Source organism: Eretmochelys imbricata, chromosome 1 (genome assembly GCF_965152235.1).
Source record: "Eretmochelys imbricata isolate rEreImb1 chromosome 1, rEreImb1.hap1, whole genome shotgun sequence".
In the NCBI taxonomy this organism is placed as follows: Eukaryota; Metazoa; Chordata; order Testudines; family Cheloniidae; genus Eretmochelys; species Eretmochelys imbricata.
Genome location: NC_135572.1, coordinates 207,998,727 through 208,012,987, shown reverse-complemented (window position 1 = coordinate 208,012,987; position 14,261 = coordinate 207,998,727). Strand labels below are relative to the sequence as shown.

General features: G+C 46.1%; 1 protein-coding gene across 4 annotated transcripts in view; it reads left to right on the top strand.

Annotated features, from left to right (window-relative positions):
• Positions 1-5,638: 5,638 nt before the first annotated feature.
• Positions 5,639-14,261, top strand: part of SPICE1 (spindle and centriole associated protein 1) — a 32,911-nt gene continuing 24,288 nt past the window's right edge. For 3 of the 4 annotated variants that reach the window (XM_077823006.1, XM_077823023.1, XM_077822997.1), the window contains exons 1-4: positions 5,639-5,805; positions 10,197-10,244; positions 11,715-11,861; positions 13,584-13,686. In XM_077823006.1, the coding sequence (XP_077679132.1) occupies positions 5,689-5,805; positions 10,197-10,244; positions 11,715-11,861; positions 13,584-13,686 (415 nt within the window). In that variant the 5' untranslated portion in view covers positions 5,639-5,688. The remainder of the gene's footprint in view (positions 5,806-10,196; positions 10,245-11,714; positions 11,862-13,583; positions 13,687-14,261) is intronic. The other variant, XM_077823015.1, reaches the window with a different exon arrangement.

The following is a 14,261-nucleotide window of genomic DNA, read 5'->3' as shown; positions in this document are numbered from 1 at the left end:
ATGGTTCCTAACATTTTGTTAGTGTATTTGCTTGCCGCTGCACTTTGAGCAGACGTTTTCAGTGAACTATCCATGATGATGCCAAAATCTCTTTTCTGAGTGGTAACAGCTAATTTAGACCCCACCATTTAGTGTGTATAGGTGGGATTATGTTTTCCAATGTGCATTACTTTGCATTTGTTAACATTGAATTTCATCTACCATTTTGTTGCCCAGTCACCCAGTTTTGTGAGATCCCTTTGTAACTTTTGGCAGTCTGCTTTGGACTTAACTATCGTGGGTAATTTTGTATCATCTCCAAACTTTGCCACCTCACTGTTTTCCCCTTTTTCCAGGTTATTTATTAATACATTGAACAGCACTGATCCCAGTACTGATCCTTGAGGAACCCTGTTGTTTACTTCTCTCTATTGTGAAAAATGACCATTTATTCCTACCCTTTGTTTCCTATCTTTCAACCAGTTACAGATCCATGAGAAGACTTTTCCTCTTAACCCATGACTGCTTACTTTGCTTAAGAGGCTTTGGTGAGGCACCTTGTCAAAGGCTTTCTGAAAGTCCAAGTGCACTATATCCACTGGATCACCCTTGTCCACATGTTTGTTGGACTCCTCAAAGAATTCAAATAGATTGGTGAGGCAAAAGCTATGGTGACTCTTCCACAACAGGCAGTGTTCACATATGAGTCTGATAGTTCTGTTCTTTAGTTTCAACCAGTTTGCATAGTACTGGAGTTAGGCTTTGTGACTGGAGTCCCAGGGGGGCCATGCTGAGATTGCTTAATTAGGGCAAAATGCAAAGAATGGGCAGACAATCCTCTAAACTGGTGGTTATTCTAATACTTAGATTCACCAAGCCAGCAAAAACACAGCTTCTATAATACCTTACTGGTTAGCCAGAAGCCAGAAACACAGTTCCCTTAAAGCAACCCAGGCTTGAGCTCCCATCCAGACAGCAAAGTCAAATATGATAAGGATTACTGAAAATCTTGTTCATCATATAAAAAGTTCTACCAATCCCAAAGGATTGGACACACTAGGTTAATGAATATTTAAGATCTTACACAAACACATGTTTACAGCCAAGTCTTATTAATGAAACTAAGATTTATTAAAAATAAAAGAGATTATTGGTTAAAAGATCATTATGCATACAGACATGAATATAGTTCTTAGGTAATTTTCATAGTAGAGATTGTGAGCTTCAGCATTGCAAAGAGTCCATTCCAGAATCAGTTCATTAGTTACAGTCCAATGTTCAATATCAGGGTAATCCAGATGGGACTGGAGACCTCAGTCTTGACACTCAGACTTCCCCTGATGAAGATTAAGCAGATCTGAGATGAAAGGATCAGGGCCCAAGAGTTTTCTATAAATTCCTGGCAGGCTGTTGTCAGCCTCTTGACAGCAGGTGTTCCTTGGGTGAAGATTAGTGGTTTTGAAGTAGCCTCCAATTTCCTAAGCATCACTGGTAATTAGCTACATGGATTAACATAAGGCAATTGCCTACCTCCCACCATTTACAGGTAAAAAGAAAAGGAGTACTTGTGGCACCTTAGAGACTAACAAATTTATTTGAGCATAAGCTTTCGTGAGCTTCAGCTCACTTCATCGGATGCATTCACTGGAAAATACAGTGGGGAGATTTATATACATAGAGAACATGAAACAATGGGTGTTACCATACACACTGTAAAAAGAGAGATCACTTAAGGTGAGATATTACCAGCAGGAGAGCCGGGGGTGGAGGTGGGGAACTTTTGTAGTGATAATCAAGGTGGGCCATTTCCAGCAGTTGACAAGAACATCTGAGGAACAGTGGGGGGTGGAGGGGGGGAATAAACATGGGGAAATAGTTTACTTTGTGTAATGACCCATCCATTCCCAGTCTCTATTCAAGCCTAAGTTAATTGTATCCAGTTTGCAAATTAATTCCAATTCAGCAGTCTCTCATTGGAGTCTGTTTTTGAAGTTTTTTTTGTTGAAGAATTACAACTTTTAGGTCGGTAATCGAGTGACCAAAGAGATTGAAGTGTTCTCCGACTGGCTTTTGAATGTTGTAATTCTTGACATCTGATTTGTGTCCATTTATTCTTTTACGTAGAGACTGTCCAGTTTGACCAATGTACATGGCAGAGGGGCATTGCTGGCACATGATGGCATATATCACATTGGTACATGTGCAGGTGAACGAGCCTCTGATAGTGTGGCTAATGTTATTAGGCCCTATGATGATGTCCCCTGAATAGATATGTGGACACAGTTGGCAACGGGCTTTGTTGCAAGGATACGTTCCTGGGTTAGAGGTTCTGTTGGGTGGTGTGCGGTTGCTGGTGAGTATTTGCTTCAGGTTGGCGGGCTGTCTGTAAGCAAGGACTGGCCTGTCTCCCAAGATCTGTGAGAATGATGGGTTGTCCTTCAGGATAGGCTGTAGATCCTTGATGATGCATTGGAGAGGTTTTAGTTGGGGGCTGAACGTGATGGCTAGTGGCATTCTGTTACTTTCTTTGTTGGGCCTGTCCTGTAGTAGGTGACTTCTGGGTACTCTTCTGGCTCTGTCAATCTGTTTCTTCACTTCAGCAGGTGGGCATTGTAGTTGTAAGAATGCTTGATAGAGATCTTGTAGGTGTTTGTCTCTGTCTGAGGGGTTGGAGCAAATGCGATTGTATCGTAGAGCTTGGCTGAAGACAATGGATCGTGTGGTGTGGTCTGGATGAAAGCTGGAGGCATGTAGGTAGGAATAGCGGTCAGTAGGTTTCCGGTATAGGGTGATGTTTATGTGACCATCCCTTATTAGCACCATAGTGTCCAGGAAGTGGATCTCTTGTGTGGACTGGTCCAGGCTGAGGTTGATGGTGGGATGGAAATTGTTGAAATCTTACTACATACTTCAAAGAGAAATGAAGATAGTGATATCATTACATGCACAGTTCATTTAAATGTTAACATCTCCTTGTGATCTCTGAATTAACAGAATACAGCGATAGACAGGAACTGTTTGGTTACACTGTCAACCTCTAACAATACATATGTGAAATATATACCTGAAATTCATACCCTACTTTATTCCTGATTAATTTTTATGTATAGACAAGCCCACCTGTTTGACAGAGGGATTCTTTTGGTTGGCCCCTTTTACATGTTTCTTCAAGTGCTCAATGGCACGCCTACAATGGCAGATGGCTCTGGCTTCATTCTTTACATTCTTATCCTTCCATCTGTTTTTCTGGATAACTTTGGAGATGATTCTCCCATGCCCTCTCGAAATAGCCCCCCAGTGTTGAGCTCCATTAAAGCACAACAGCTCCTTTCTCAACAAATCAGTTGTAACGAGCCTCTGAGTCCTCAGGCTTGTGGTATCAGCATTTCCCTGTTAGCAAACCAGAAGCTGTCTGTGTATGCTAGGTAGAGGAGCTGTTTGAGTATTTGGGCAAGAGTATGTCTACAATGCAATTAAAAACCCACAGCTGGCCTGTGCCAGCTGACTCTGGCTAAGGGGCTGTTTAACTACCATGTAGATGTCCAGGCCCGGGGTGGAGCCCAAGCTCTAGGACCCTGCGAGGTGGGATGGTCCCAGAGCTGGGGCCGCAGTCCCAGCTCCAACATCTACACAAGTTGTTTTCAACCTGTGGTATGTCTAAGGTTGTCAGTGAAAGGTAGGCTAGCCAACCCTCCAAGATTGTCCTGGACTCTCCAGGAATTAAAAATTAATCTTTAATGAAAGATTATGTCATGTGATGAAACCTCCAGGAATATATCCAGCCACAACTGGCAACCCTAGCAAAAGGTGATTTCAAAAATGCATTCTGGTTCTCTGATCAATCAAAAATAGGTGAATACCCCCACCTACAGGTCAAAACCAGGAAGTGTTGTTACCATAGAAGCCCACAGTTTAGTGCCCTTTCTCATGCTGCATCAAATGCTGTGCCAAACACACGCAGCATTTTTATTTGAATTCTGTTCAGTCAGTTTTCTGTCTAAGGCTCGGTCTACACTACAGAGTTAGGTCGATGTAAGGCACCAAAGGCATACGGCTTATGTCTGTATAGTTAGGGCGACGCAGTGTCTGTGTTGCCACTGCATTACTTACATGGGCTGCTGGCTAAAGCCCTGAAATTGACAAGAAAGTCTAGTAGGTTCCCTGCTGTGAACCCTGCACCTAGCTCACAGCTAAGGCTGTTGGCTCCAGCAAGAGCTTGGCTGTTCCCCGGGCTACCCGCTCCCAGCAGGCTGCTGCCCCGGTTCCCCTCTCCCTCCTGGGAGCCCTGTGGGCTCCCGCTGGGCTGCTGCCCAGGCTCCTCACTCCAAGCCCAGCTGCTGGGTGCTGAGAGCCAGGGCTCTCAGCTCCCCAGGGAGCTCCCAGAGCTGTAAGAGTGTGGCTGCTCTGAGCAATTTCACTGCTGACAGGCTCTATGCTGTGAAATTGAGCGTGGGAGGAGTTCCCCATCCAGAGCGGATGGGGAACTACAACTGTGAGCCCCATGTGGCTGTCAGTGCCCCCCCCACTCAACTGTAAGTGCCCCCCAATGCCCCACTTCAGTCAGTGCACTGCAAGTGCTCCTAGTGAGGATGGGCTCCACTGACAGAAGGAGGATCGTGTGGACACCAACAGCCTCTTGAATTACTGTGGTGATTGTAGGTCAATCTAAATTAAGTCGACCTAATTTTATAGTGTAGACAAGCCCTAAGGCTTCTATGGTAGGGGGTCCACGGACCACAATTTGAATTTCCAAAGGGGTCCGCACCTCCATTCAAAAATTTTTAAGGGTCTGCAAATGAAAAAAAGGTTGAAAACCACTGGTCCACACCGCAATGAAACAGCTCCTAAGCTGGAGCCCCACGAGCCTGAGTCAGCTGGCATGGGCCAGCCACAGATGTCTAACTGCAATGGAGACTTCCCCTTAGAACTTTGCTTCTTATGCCTTCACAGTGAACATGGAGAGGGGGTGATGGGGAATGGGGGCAGGGCGGTGGTCTGGGAACAGTGGGGGAACATTGGGGGGCAGTGAGGGGTGGGGGCAGCGAGGAAGATCTTTGGGGGGTACAGAAGGGGCTGGTGGTTTGGGTGAGAAGCTGTGAGGTGACTGTGGGAAGGAATGAGGGTGGAGAGGGAGTGAGAGGATCAGTCAGGGTGGGGTGTATTGGGCCAGTTGGGGAGGATCAATGGGGACCGGGGCACATTAAGGGCAGTATGACCGGCCAGAATGCGGTGGGGGAAATGGGTAAGATTAATGAGGGTTGTGAGGGCAGTGGAAAACAGCGGGTTGTTGGGGTGGCAGTGCGGGGTATATGGGGACAGTGGGGTGGATGATTACTGAGAGCTGGGGGTATATTGGGAGAGTGGGTAGTATGGGTGGGGGGGCAGTGGGGTATATGGGGGGTACAGTGGAGCAATGGCTACTATGCCGGGGGGGTCAGTGGGGTGCAGGTACACTAAGACAGTAGGTAGTATGGGAGGGGGGGATCAGTGGGGCAGGGAGGGGTATGGGTGGGGTCCGTGATGTGCGGGGGGGCGGGGCTGGGTTGCCTCGTGCTCGGGGGCGGGGCCCGGTGGCCGGGGCGGGGTTTCCCTGGTGACGAGCGGGAGCGGCCTGGGGGCGGGGTCAAGCCGGCCTCTAACGGCGGCGGCTCGAGCCCCTGCGCTTCCGGCCCCGCCCCCTCCGGGTCCTGCCGCCTGCCGGGCCCCGCGATGTCCCTGGTGCGGGTGGCGCGGCCCCGCGCCCCGGGGAAGAAGCCTCCGAAAGCGAAGAAGAAGCAGCCGCCGGCGGCCGAGCGGGACTGGGACGTGAGTGGAGCCCCCCGCCCGGTACAGCGGGGGAAACTGAGGCACGGGGGGGCCGCGCCCATCGCAGTCGGGGTGCGGGAGGCCTGGGGCCGCAGGGGGCCGGGGGACGCGGGCTCCTGCGCTGGTTGGGCACCGCGGGTGCGAGCGGCGGGGGGCGGGCTCCGGAGAGGCGGGCAGGCGAGCCCCGGGGCCCCGCCTCCCCCCAGCCCGCCCTGCCGCGCGTGCGAGTGGAGGCTGCCGTCCCCTGCCAGCCTGTGCCCGGCCCGGCGCTGATGGGCAGCCTGGCTGCGGTTCCCCCTTCCGTGTCCTTTTCTTCCTGCGCCCGGTGGCTGCCCCCCGCTGATGAGCCCTCTCCCTTGAAGGGGCTGTGCCCCTGGCGTACCGAGAGCCGGGGCATCGCCTGTGGCCTCATCCTGGCCGCTGCCAGCCCTACACCACAAGGTTTTGTTGGCCCAGATGTGTCTGTCTGGGGCGTGGAAACACCACAGCCACTCGCCAACCTAGCTACGCTGGCAAAGGCCCCCCCCCCCCCACCGGGGGTTGACTCCTGGACGGGCATTTTGCACCAAAACAATTAAAAATCTGATGCCAAAAAAAGGTCCAGATGCAGCTGGTTGGGGCTCAGCCGAGTGGGGTTCTGCGTGTGGGTGGCTCGGCAAGGTGGTCCCAGGTGCAGGGGGAGTGGGGCTCGGCGGGAGGGTCGAGTATGAGGGCGGCTGGTTGCATGGCGGTTGGGCAGATGTGGGAGCAGCTTTCTGCACAGGGATCCCTTCCCCTGCAGCTGAGGAGTGATGGCTGCAGGAAGTGGGGGCAGGGTGGAATTGGCAGATCTTACTGCCGCTGGGGGAGAAATCTGGGGATGGGTTTGACCCGGTCCTGGATGCCATGTAGGGAAAGAGGAAGTCCTGTCCTCCCCAGCCCAGCCAGAACTAGCAGCTGAGCCCGGCACAGGGTAGGAGCCACCAGCCGGGTCTTCGCCAGTCCCTCTCCCTTCCCCACAGTGATTTACCTCTCTGCCAGCTGCTCTTGGCACCTGAAACATACTGCTGGGAAGGGTCGCAGGACCACTCTTGTGGTTTCACTTTGCTTCCCCATCAGTCATTTTTCTGCGGGGAAGCAAAGAAATCTGTGAGGGATATAAATTCTGCTCATGTGTAGTGGTGCAGAATTCCCCCAGGAGTAAAGAGTGCTTCTGTCAGCATAGCTCATGTCTGGGGAGGTGGTGCTACTGTGCTGACAGAAAAACTCCTTAAGCTGCGTCTGTACTAGGGGGTCTGGCAGTTCAGCTATACCAGTATATCTAGAGTATAGTCTAGACCTACTATTTAAGGTGTGATATTAGAATGTGATAAGTAGGCAGACCACAGGCTTTGACTTGAGCAGTTTAGTTTACATTAAATGCAGTGGACCCTGTCTACACTAAAGTTTAAAAATTTGTCAACTAACATCACACCTTTAAATCCTAGTCTAGACAAAGCCTTTCTGGTTTAGCCAAGGTAGACATGTTTGTCTCTTCCAATGCCTGAACTCAGTGGAGCTGGCCCTGTTGGATTCTAGTGAATGAAGGCTCAAACCTATAATCTGTTCATTGTAATTTAATCTATTCAGTTCCCCAACTTTCTGAAATCTGTCAAATTTGTGATACAAATCTGTCTGGTATTGGAATGCATAGACTTGAAGAGACTATTCCACGGGCTTTCATTTTAAGGTGCTCTCTTACAGCTCATGGGCATGTGACATCTTTCTTTAAGATTGCAAGAGTACTAGCACTTTCCAGTCTCTGCCTCTCTCGTCAGCTGGCTGTTTATAATTGTTCAAAAAATTCACCTTCCAGGCTGAAAGTTTTCAGGGCTCTGTCCCCAAGTTGAATTTTTGGGAAAATTTGGGATAAAACAGTTCAGCACCAAATCATCTGGATGTAGAAAGAGCATAGTTTTTTGTCTTTAAACAGAAGTGACCACTAAACTGGGTGCAAGCAAACAATATATGTTTTAATACAGCTAAATGTAAATGTATACCTCTAGGAACGATGAATGTGGGTCATACTGACAGAATGGGGACTCTACCTTGGGAAGCAGTAACTCTGAAAAGATGTGGAGGTTGTGAATAATCACCTAAACATGAACTGCCAATGTGATGCTGTTGCCGAAAGAGCTAATGCCATCTTTGAACGCATAAACATGGGAATCTTGAGTAGGAATAGATTATTTTACCTCTGTATTTGAAACTAGTGTGACTGCTGCTGGAGTCCTGTATCCAGTTTTGGTGCCCAGAATTCAAGAAGAATGTTGATAAACTGGAGAGGATTCAAAGAAAAGCAACAAGAATGATTCATTAAAGGATTAGAAAACAAGCTGTATAATGGTAGACTCAAAGAGCTCAATCTATTTAGTTTAACAAAGAGAAGGTTAAGGATTGACTTGCTTACAGTCTCTGTACCTGGGTATTAAATATTTAATAATGGTCCGCTCAATCTAGCGAAGAAGAGTATAACACAATCCAATGGCTGGAAGACAAATTCAGATTGGAAATAACTCACATTTTTTAAAGTGAGGGTAATTAACCATTAGAACAGTTTACTAAGGGTCGGGGTGGATTCTCTATCACTGATTACTTTTAAATCAAGCTTGGGTGATTTTCTCAAAAATCTGCTCTGAGTTATTTTGGGGAAATTCTATGGCCTGAGTTATTCAAAAGGTTAGACTAGATGTTCACAATGCTCCCTTCTGGCCTTGAAATCTGTAATCCTCTAGTCAGATCTGCATACACAGGTTAACATTTGATAGGTAGATAATTCTCACTGAGGATCCATTACTCCATTCACCATGTGCTGTATAAGCTTCACCTTACAAAAAGTTATAGAAATACAATATTATATAATTTGCTGTTTCTATAATACACAGGGTCCTGTTTTACTTCATGGTCACAGTTTGTAGACTCCACCTCCTGCGCCAGAATCTAAGCTTCTGTACTTAAAAAAAGAGAGAGAGGCATTCATTCTATGTTTTCTATAGCTGCCTACACCAATGTGAAGTAGGTGTAAAATTCCATGACTGACTTTGAACTATGAGGATTAGACACATAGGTTAATGGTGAATTGGGCCCTGTGTGTACGTGCCTTATGGCTGTAAAAAGAACTTTCCAAAAGTGAACAGAGTGTTACTGATTCTGTGCTGTGTCAGTATGTAGACAGCCAGAAACAATAACAAAATGAACTGCCTCATTTATTACAGGCTGCATAAACCTTAGACAGAAACAAGGTATTGACTTTGAAATCTACCAGTGGTAATATCAATGTTGACATTTAAAACTCTTTTCACTGCTCATCACTGGTGGAGGAATATTCAATGAATATGCTTGTGCTAAAATACAAAACCTGCTCCCCAGGTACAAAAAGGCCCTGCTGCTCCCCAATCCACTGCCATCATTGTCAATTTCTTTTTGCATGCACCCCGGACAACTTCTACAAATGAAATTGAGTTTTCAACACAAAGTTCTGCAGCACACTGAAAACTTAAATTCTACAAGGATTATCATACTGATTATCATACGGATTATCAAACATATTGGTTTTCATTTAATTAAATATGAAAATGAACACATCCATCTTTTATCTTATCTGAAGGTGCTGCAGGATTTTCAGCCTGCGGCTCCAAAGCATCATTAAAAGCCAGGGACCTTGAAGTAGAAGTCATTTGTTATAGAGTATCCTGGATCTTGCCTGCACAGTCAGAAATATGTAGGCTAAATGAAGCACTTGGCTCATTCACTGTGCATCTTCTATAGAGTGACTCTCTGGCATACACATGTATGTGAGCTTGTAGGGGGAAAAATATTGTATTATTTCTATCCTAAGTATTCTTATGGCCACCATCACTGTAGTATCTGAACACCTCACAACCTTTAGAGTATTTATCCTTACAACACCTCTGTGAGGTATTATCCCCGCTTTATAGATAAAGAACCGAGACAGGGTGGCTAAGTATTTTGCCCAATGTCACACAAGAAGTCTGGCAGAACAGGGACTTGAAACCAAATCCTATGCTAGTGCCTTAAAATTGGTCCATCCTCCCTCTCTTCCTTTTGAGAAGTAATATGTGATCATCACATAATTAAAGATTGTGTCATGATGTATGCGCCCAAGGGGGCAGAGTTAGGATTCCACACTATCATTGCCTGATTTTTGAAAGCAAAATTAATATTCTTTTAACATAGTTTTTTGATGGAATATTGTGTAGAACTGTAAAAGTGATCTATGCCATCTCTGTTCTATTTATCAATAGACACGTCTCTAAACTTGGAGCGCTTATTATTTTCGTAACTTAAAGAGCAAATCAATAGGGTATTAAAAAACATCAGTGCCTGATTCCACCTCTGTGTTTGCATTTGTGTTCTCTTGTTTCTTTTTGCAGAGCACTGTCCATGATTTAACAGTTCATCGTGCAACTCCTGAAGACATGGTAAGTCAAAAATCTGTCATTACCTCTATTCCATAGCTGGTCAATCTACTTGGTAATCTGGGGCAGATATTTCATTTTATTTCTATGAGGTGTTTTGTTTATAACATCTTAATCTCCCTTCCCTACCCACCGAAACCTTTTTTAAATATAGCTTTTTACCCCCAATAACTATATGCACAACTCCTTCTTTTAGCAATGTCCATCTGCTTAACGTCTCCTTAAACCAGCTTATTTTAACCAATATTCTGATATATTTTCCAGTGGATCCCTCTAGAATGTTTTCCAACATGGGGTAATGGGGGAAAAGAAAACCTTCCAATAGATAAGTTTAACCTGCATCATCTTCACTGAAGAAAAGGCTGAAAAATATGTTCTTTAGTCTTGGCATTTCCTTAATTCTTGCAGGGGGTTGAACAGGTTCACACCACTGTTACTATTCCTGCTATGTAGAGCTGCTATTCTTCGCAAAGTATGAGTTCAATTCCATCCAGCTGATAGCACTAACATATAGTGTAGTGTTGTGCTCATTTAGGATTATATCTCTTGTGAGGAGAATAGTTTTGATGACATAAGTCTCTTTCTAAATTCTATAACTTAATTATTCTCTAATCAGGGTGCTTGGAGGCCTGTGAGAATCTAATACATTAAATGTGCTATTAATCTGAATTGGATACATGCATCCCATTCAGGGGGTGGAGATACTGATACTCAACAGCAGTGCTGAATCAGGCAATGCATTTTGCCTTGTTTTCAGTGTTCTGGGTGACACTATTTCTGGGACTGTTGGATACAGCTGTTGCTGTTGTTTCAGTAATGTAGGGCAGATGGGAACCCATACATTTCCCCTTGCCCTTTGCTCTGTGAGGTAACTTAAACTTTTGTTCTTCACGGAGTGGTCGACTCTGTGATTGCAGTTGCCATTCATAGATGGTGACATTACTGGCATCACCAACATGTGGTTTGACTTCACTGTACCCAATGCATAAATTGGTAGATCCAAAAAAGAGAGCCCACTGGCAGTTTCCCTGCTGCTTGGTAAGAGTGCCTTAGCTCAGGGGTTCTCAACCTTTCTTTTTTTTTTTTAGACCCCCTCAACATGCTATAAAAACTCCATGGCCCAGCTGTGCCACTGCAACTGTTTTTCTGCATATAAAAGCCAGGCCCACCATTAGGGTGTAGCAAGCAGGGTAGTTGCCTGGGGCCATACACCACAGGGGGCACCATAAAGCTAAATTGTTCAGGCTTTGGCTTCGGCCCTGGGTGGTGAGGCTCGGGGCCCTGGGCTGCAGTCCTGTGTGTCGAGGCTTTGGCTTTCTGCCCTGGGCCCTAGTGAGTCTAATGCCAGCCATGCTTGGCGGACCCCCTGAAACCTGCTCGTGGCCCCCCAGGGGTCCCCAGAACCCTGATTGAGAACCACTGCCTTAGCCTGTCCCTTAGATTTGAACCAAATTCTCTTCCATGCTCGCATAGGTGCGGCGTCATGAGATACACAAGTCCAAGAACAAAGCACTGGTGCATGTGGAGCTACAAGAGAGAGCACTGAAGAGAAAATGGAAGAAGCAGAGGCAGGGGGCTCCTGATTCCCTAGAGAAAAGGAAGCTGGCCCTCATGCGAGAGGTAAGAGCTAGGTCTGGACTTTCAACACATGTTTTTAATTTGCCAGGAGCACGAAACTCGCACTTTGCATCTTCTTCCTCATCTCCTTTGCTATGAAGGACTTGTAGCAAAATGGAAAATTGTTCCTGCCTGTAGGTCGAAATCCACTGCCTGGCTGAATAATCAAGCTTGGCTGATGTACAGAATTGCTCACCCCTAGGTGTTCTTCTTTCAGCTACTGCAGAACATTGGTTGGAGTAGGCTCCATGGTTAACAGGCACCCAAGCCCCAAGGAGATGTGATCACGTGGTCTACATAGTATCAGATCTTACTCCTGGCCCCTGCCCATGCCTTGGCCCCAGCCATTTTTTGAATACTGCTGTGCAGGGATCCTTACAGTTCTAAATTCCAAGCTGTGAAAGGGCGATGTATCCTGTGCTTGTCTCTTTCTCCCCCTCACACACACCATGGACTCCATTGTTTAGTGGAAATGCTAAGGTTCTTGTGTCTGGGGAACCTCTGTACCTGCAATGGCTGTATTTAATCAAAAGAAAGGAGGCCAGCAAGAAGGGGAGTGTAAAAAAGAGGGGCAGGAAGGGTGGGGAGGGGGAAGCGAAAGAAAATTGACAAAACGGGTTGAGGAGCTGTAAGCACTAGCCGGTGATCTGGTGTTCCTAAATTTGGAATTTAATTCTGTCCCTCTCTATCTGGGCCTGCCTTAAACACTATGTAATACTACTACTTAACCAGCTTTTGAGTTCTGACTGCAGCAGCACTATCTGACTCCAGTCCGGAGGCAATAGCTTCTTACTCAATTAAATTATTTCCCCTGATTCAAACAGCCAGTAATTCCCTGCAGCATGGTTATTTGAGATGTGCCAGTTGCTGTGGGCCATGGGATTAGTCACAAGTTCTTGTATCTATAAAAGTTTGTGAGCTAGGGATTGTATGTTAGCTTCATGGTGGAGGGTTACCAAGTTTCCCCTAAGAATTACATCAGTGGAGGGTAATTACTGCAGCTGCCAGGACAGGTAAACAACTCTAGAGAAGTACCACCTTCTGGGGGGACTTGCCTATGTAGGCTGAGACTGGGTTCAAGAGGACAAGGAAAGAGCTTGTCGTATAAAGGGTCAGCCTGAATTGGTTAGGTATTCCTCACTTTGATCCAGAAACTGACATGGAATTGTAATCAAAAAGGCAAACCCTGCTGGAAGGGTTTGAAGGACTAGAACCTGCCAGGGTCTACACATGGAAGAAGGCAACACTTGGTAATCTTAGTGTGTGTAGGTGTTTTTATTATATGTTGTCTCAGTAATGCTTTTGTCTTAAAATACATATATTGTGTTTTGTGATAGCTGGCTGGCCACTCCTATTCCTGATGTTTCCCCTTGAAAGAAAGTGAATTGCATGTGCCAGACTAAAGTCTGATCTGCTGGGATAATCACCATGAACTGCATGGGGACTGCAAGCTTAAATCCCCAGTCTGAAGGGAGAGGGACATGGGTCCCAGCCCATATAGAGGTGACAGCTGGGGACCTGAGACTAAAGTGGTGCTTGTGAGCAGACCATGGAAGGGGCAGAGGCAGAGTTAACCCCAGAACTATGATAGTTGGCTATTCTGTTATTACCTGTTAAGGATAATGATACCAAAATTCCTTTCCATAATCCATGTATTTATCCTGATTTTTTGGGAAATCAGTTTGTATATGATGGTATGAAGTCTCTTCTGTGCTGTGCCTTCAGATTCTCTCTGATCAGTATCAGCTGCAGGATGTGTTGGAGAGATCTGATCAAGCCATGGCTGTGGTGAAAGACCTGTTTGGCGATGCTCCTCGCAGGCATACAGGTAAACCATCTAATTTGTGTAAGGCAGTTCATTTAAGATTGTGAAATTGGACAAAATTTGTAAAAAGTGTGGCAAAGTTGTAGACTGGATAATTTGGTTTAGCTCAGATTGTTTGGTTGATCTGGTTAGTTAGCATAGCATAGTTGGTTCCCTTAACATAGTACAAAGGAGAACCAGCTCTTCCTAACTATTACAGATCAGGATGACACCTAATGTGAGGGGCAGGTTATCACACACCTTGCTACTGCAGGGTTCTTATACCTTCCTCTGAAGCATCTGGGTACTGGATTAGATAGACCTCAGAATCTGATTCATTATGGCAGTTCTTGTGGTCTCACTCCTGAATGCCTCTGATGCATAGTCCTGGGTGCCCTTGGAGCTTTGTCAGTGGATGAATGAGGGTCTCTCTTGCTTGCTCTTGATCGAGAATGCAAAACCTATTGGCCCTTCTCACCAGAGAGAATGGTGGGCTCTGCAGTTTCATTCATCTCTTTTCTGTGGATTGCCATTTCTCTTTCACTTGTAATGACCGTATGTTCCTCTGTGCATGTGCACATTTCTCTGATTACATCAGT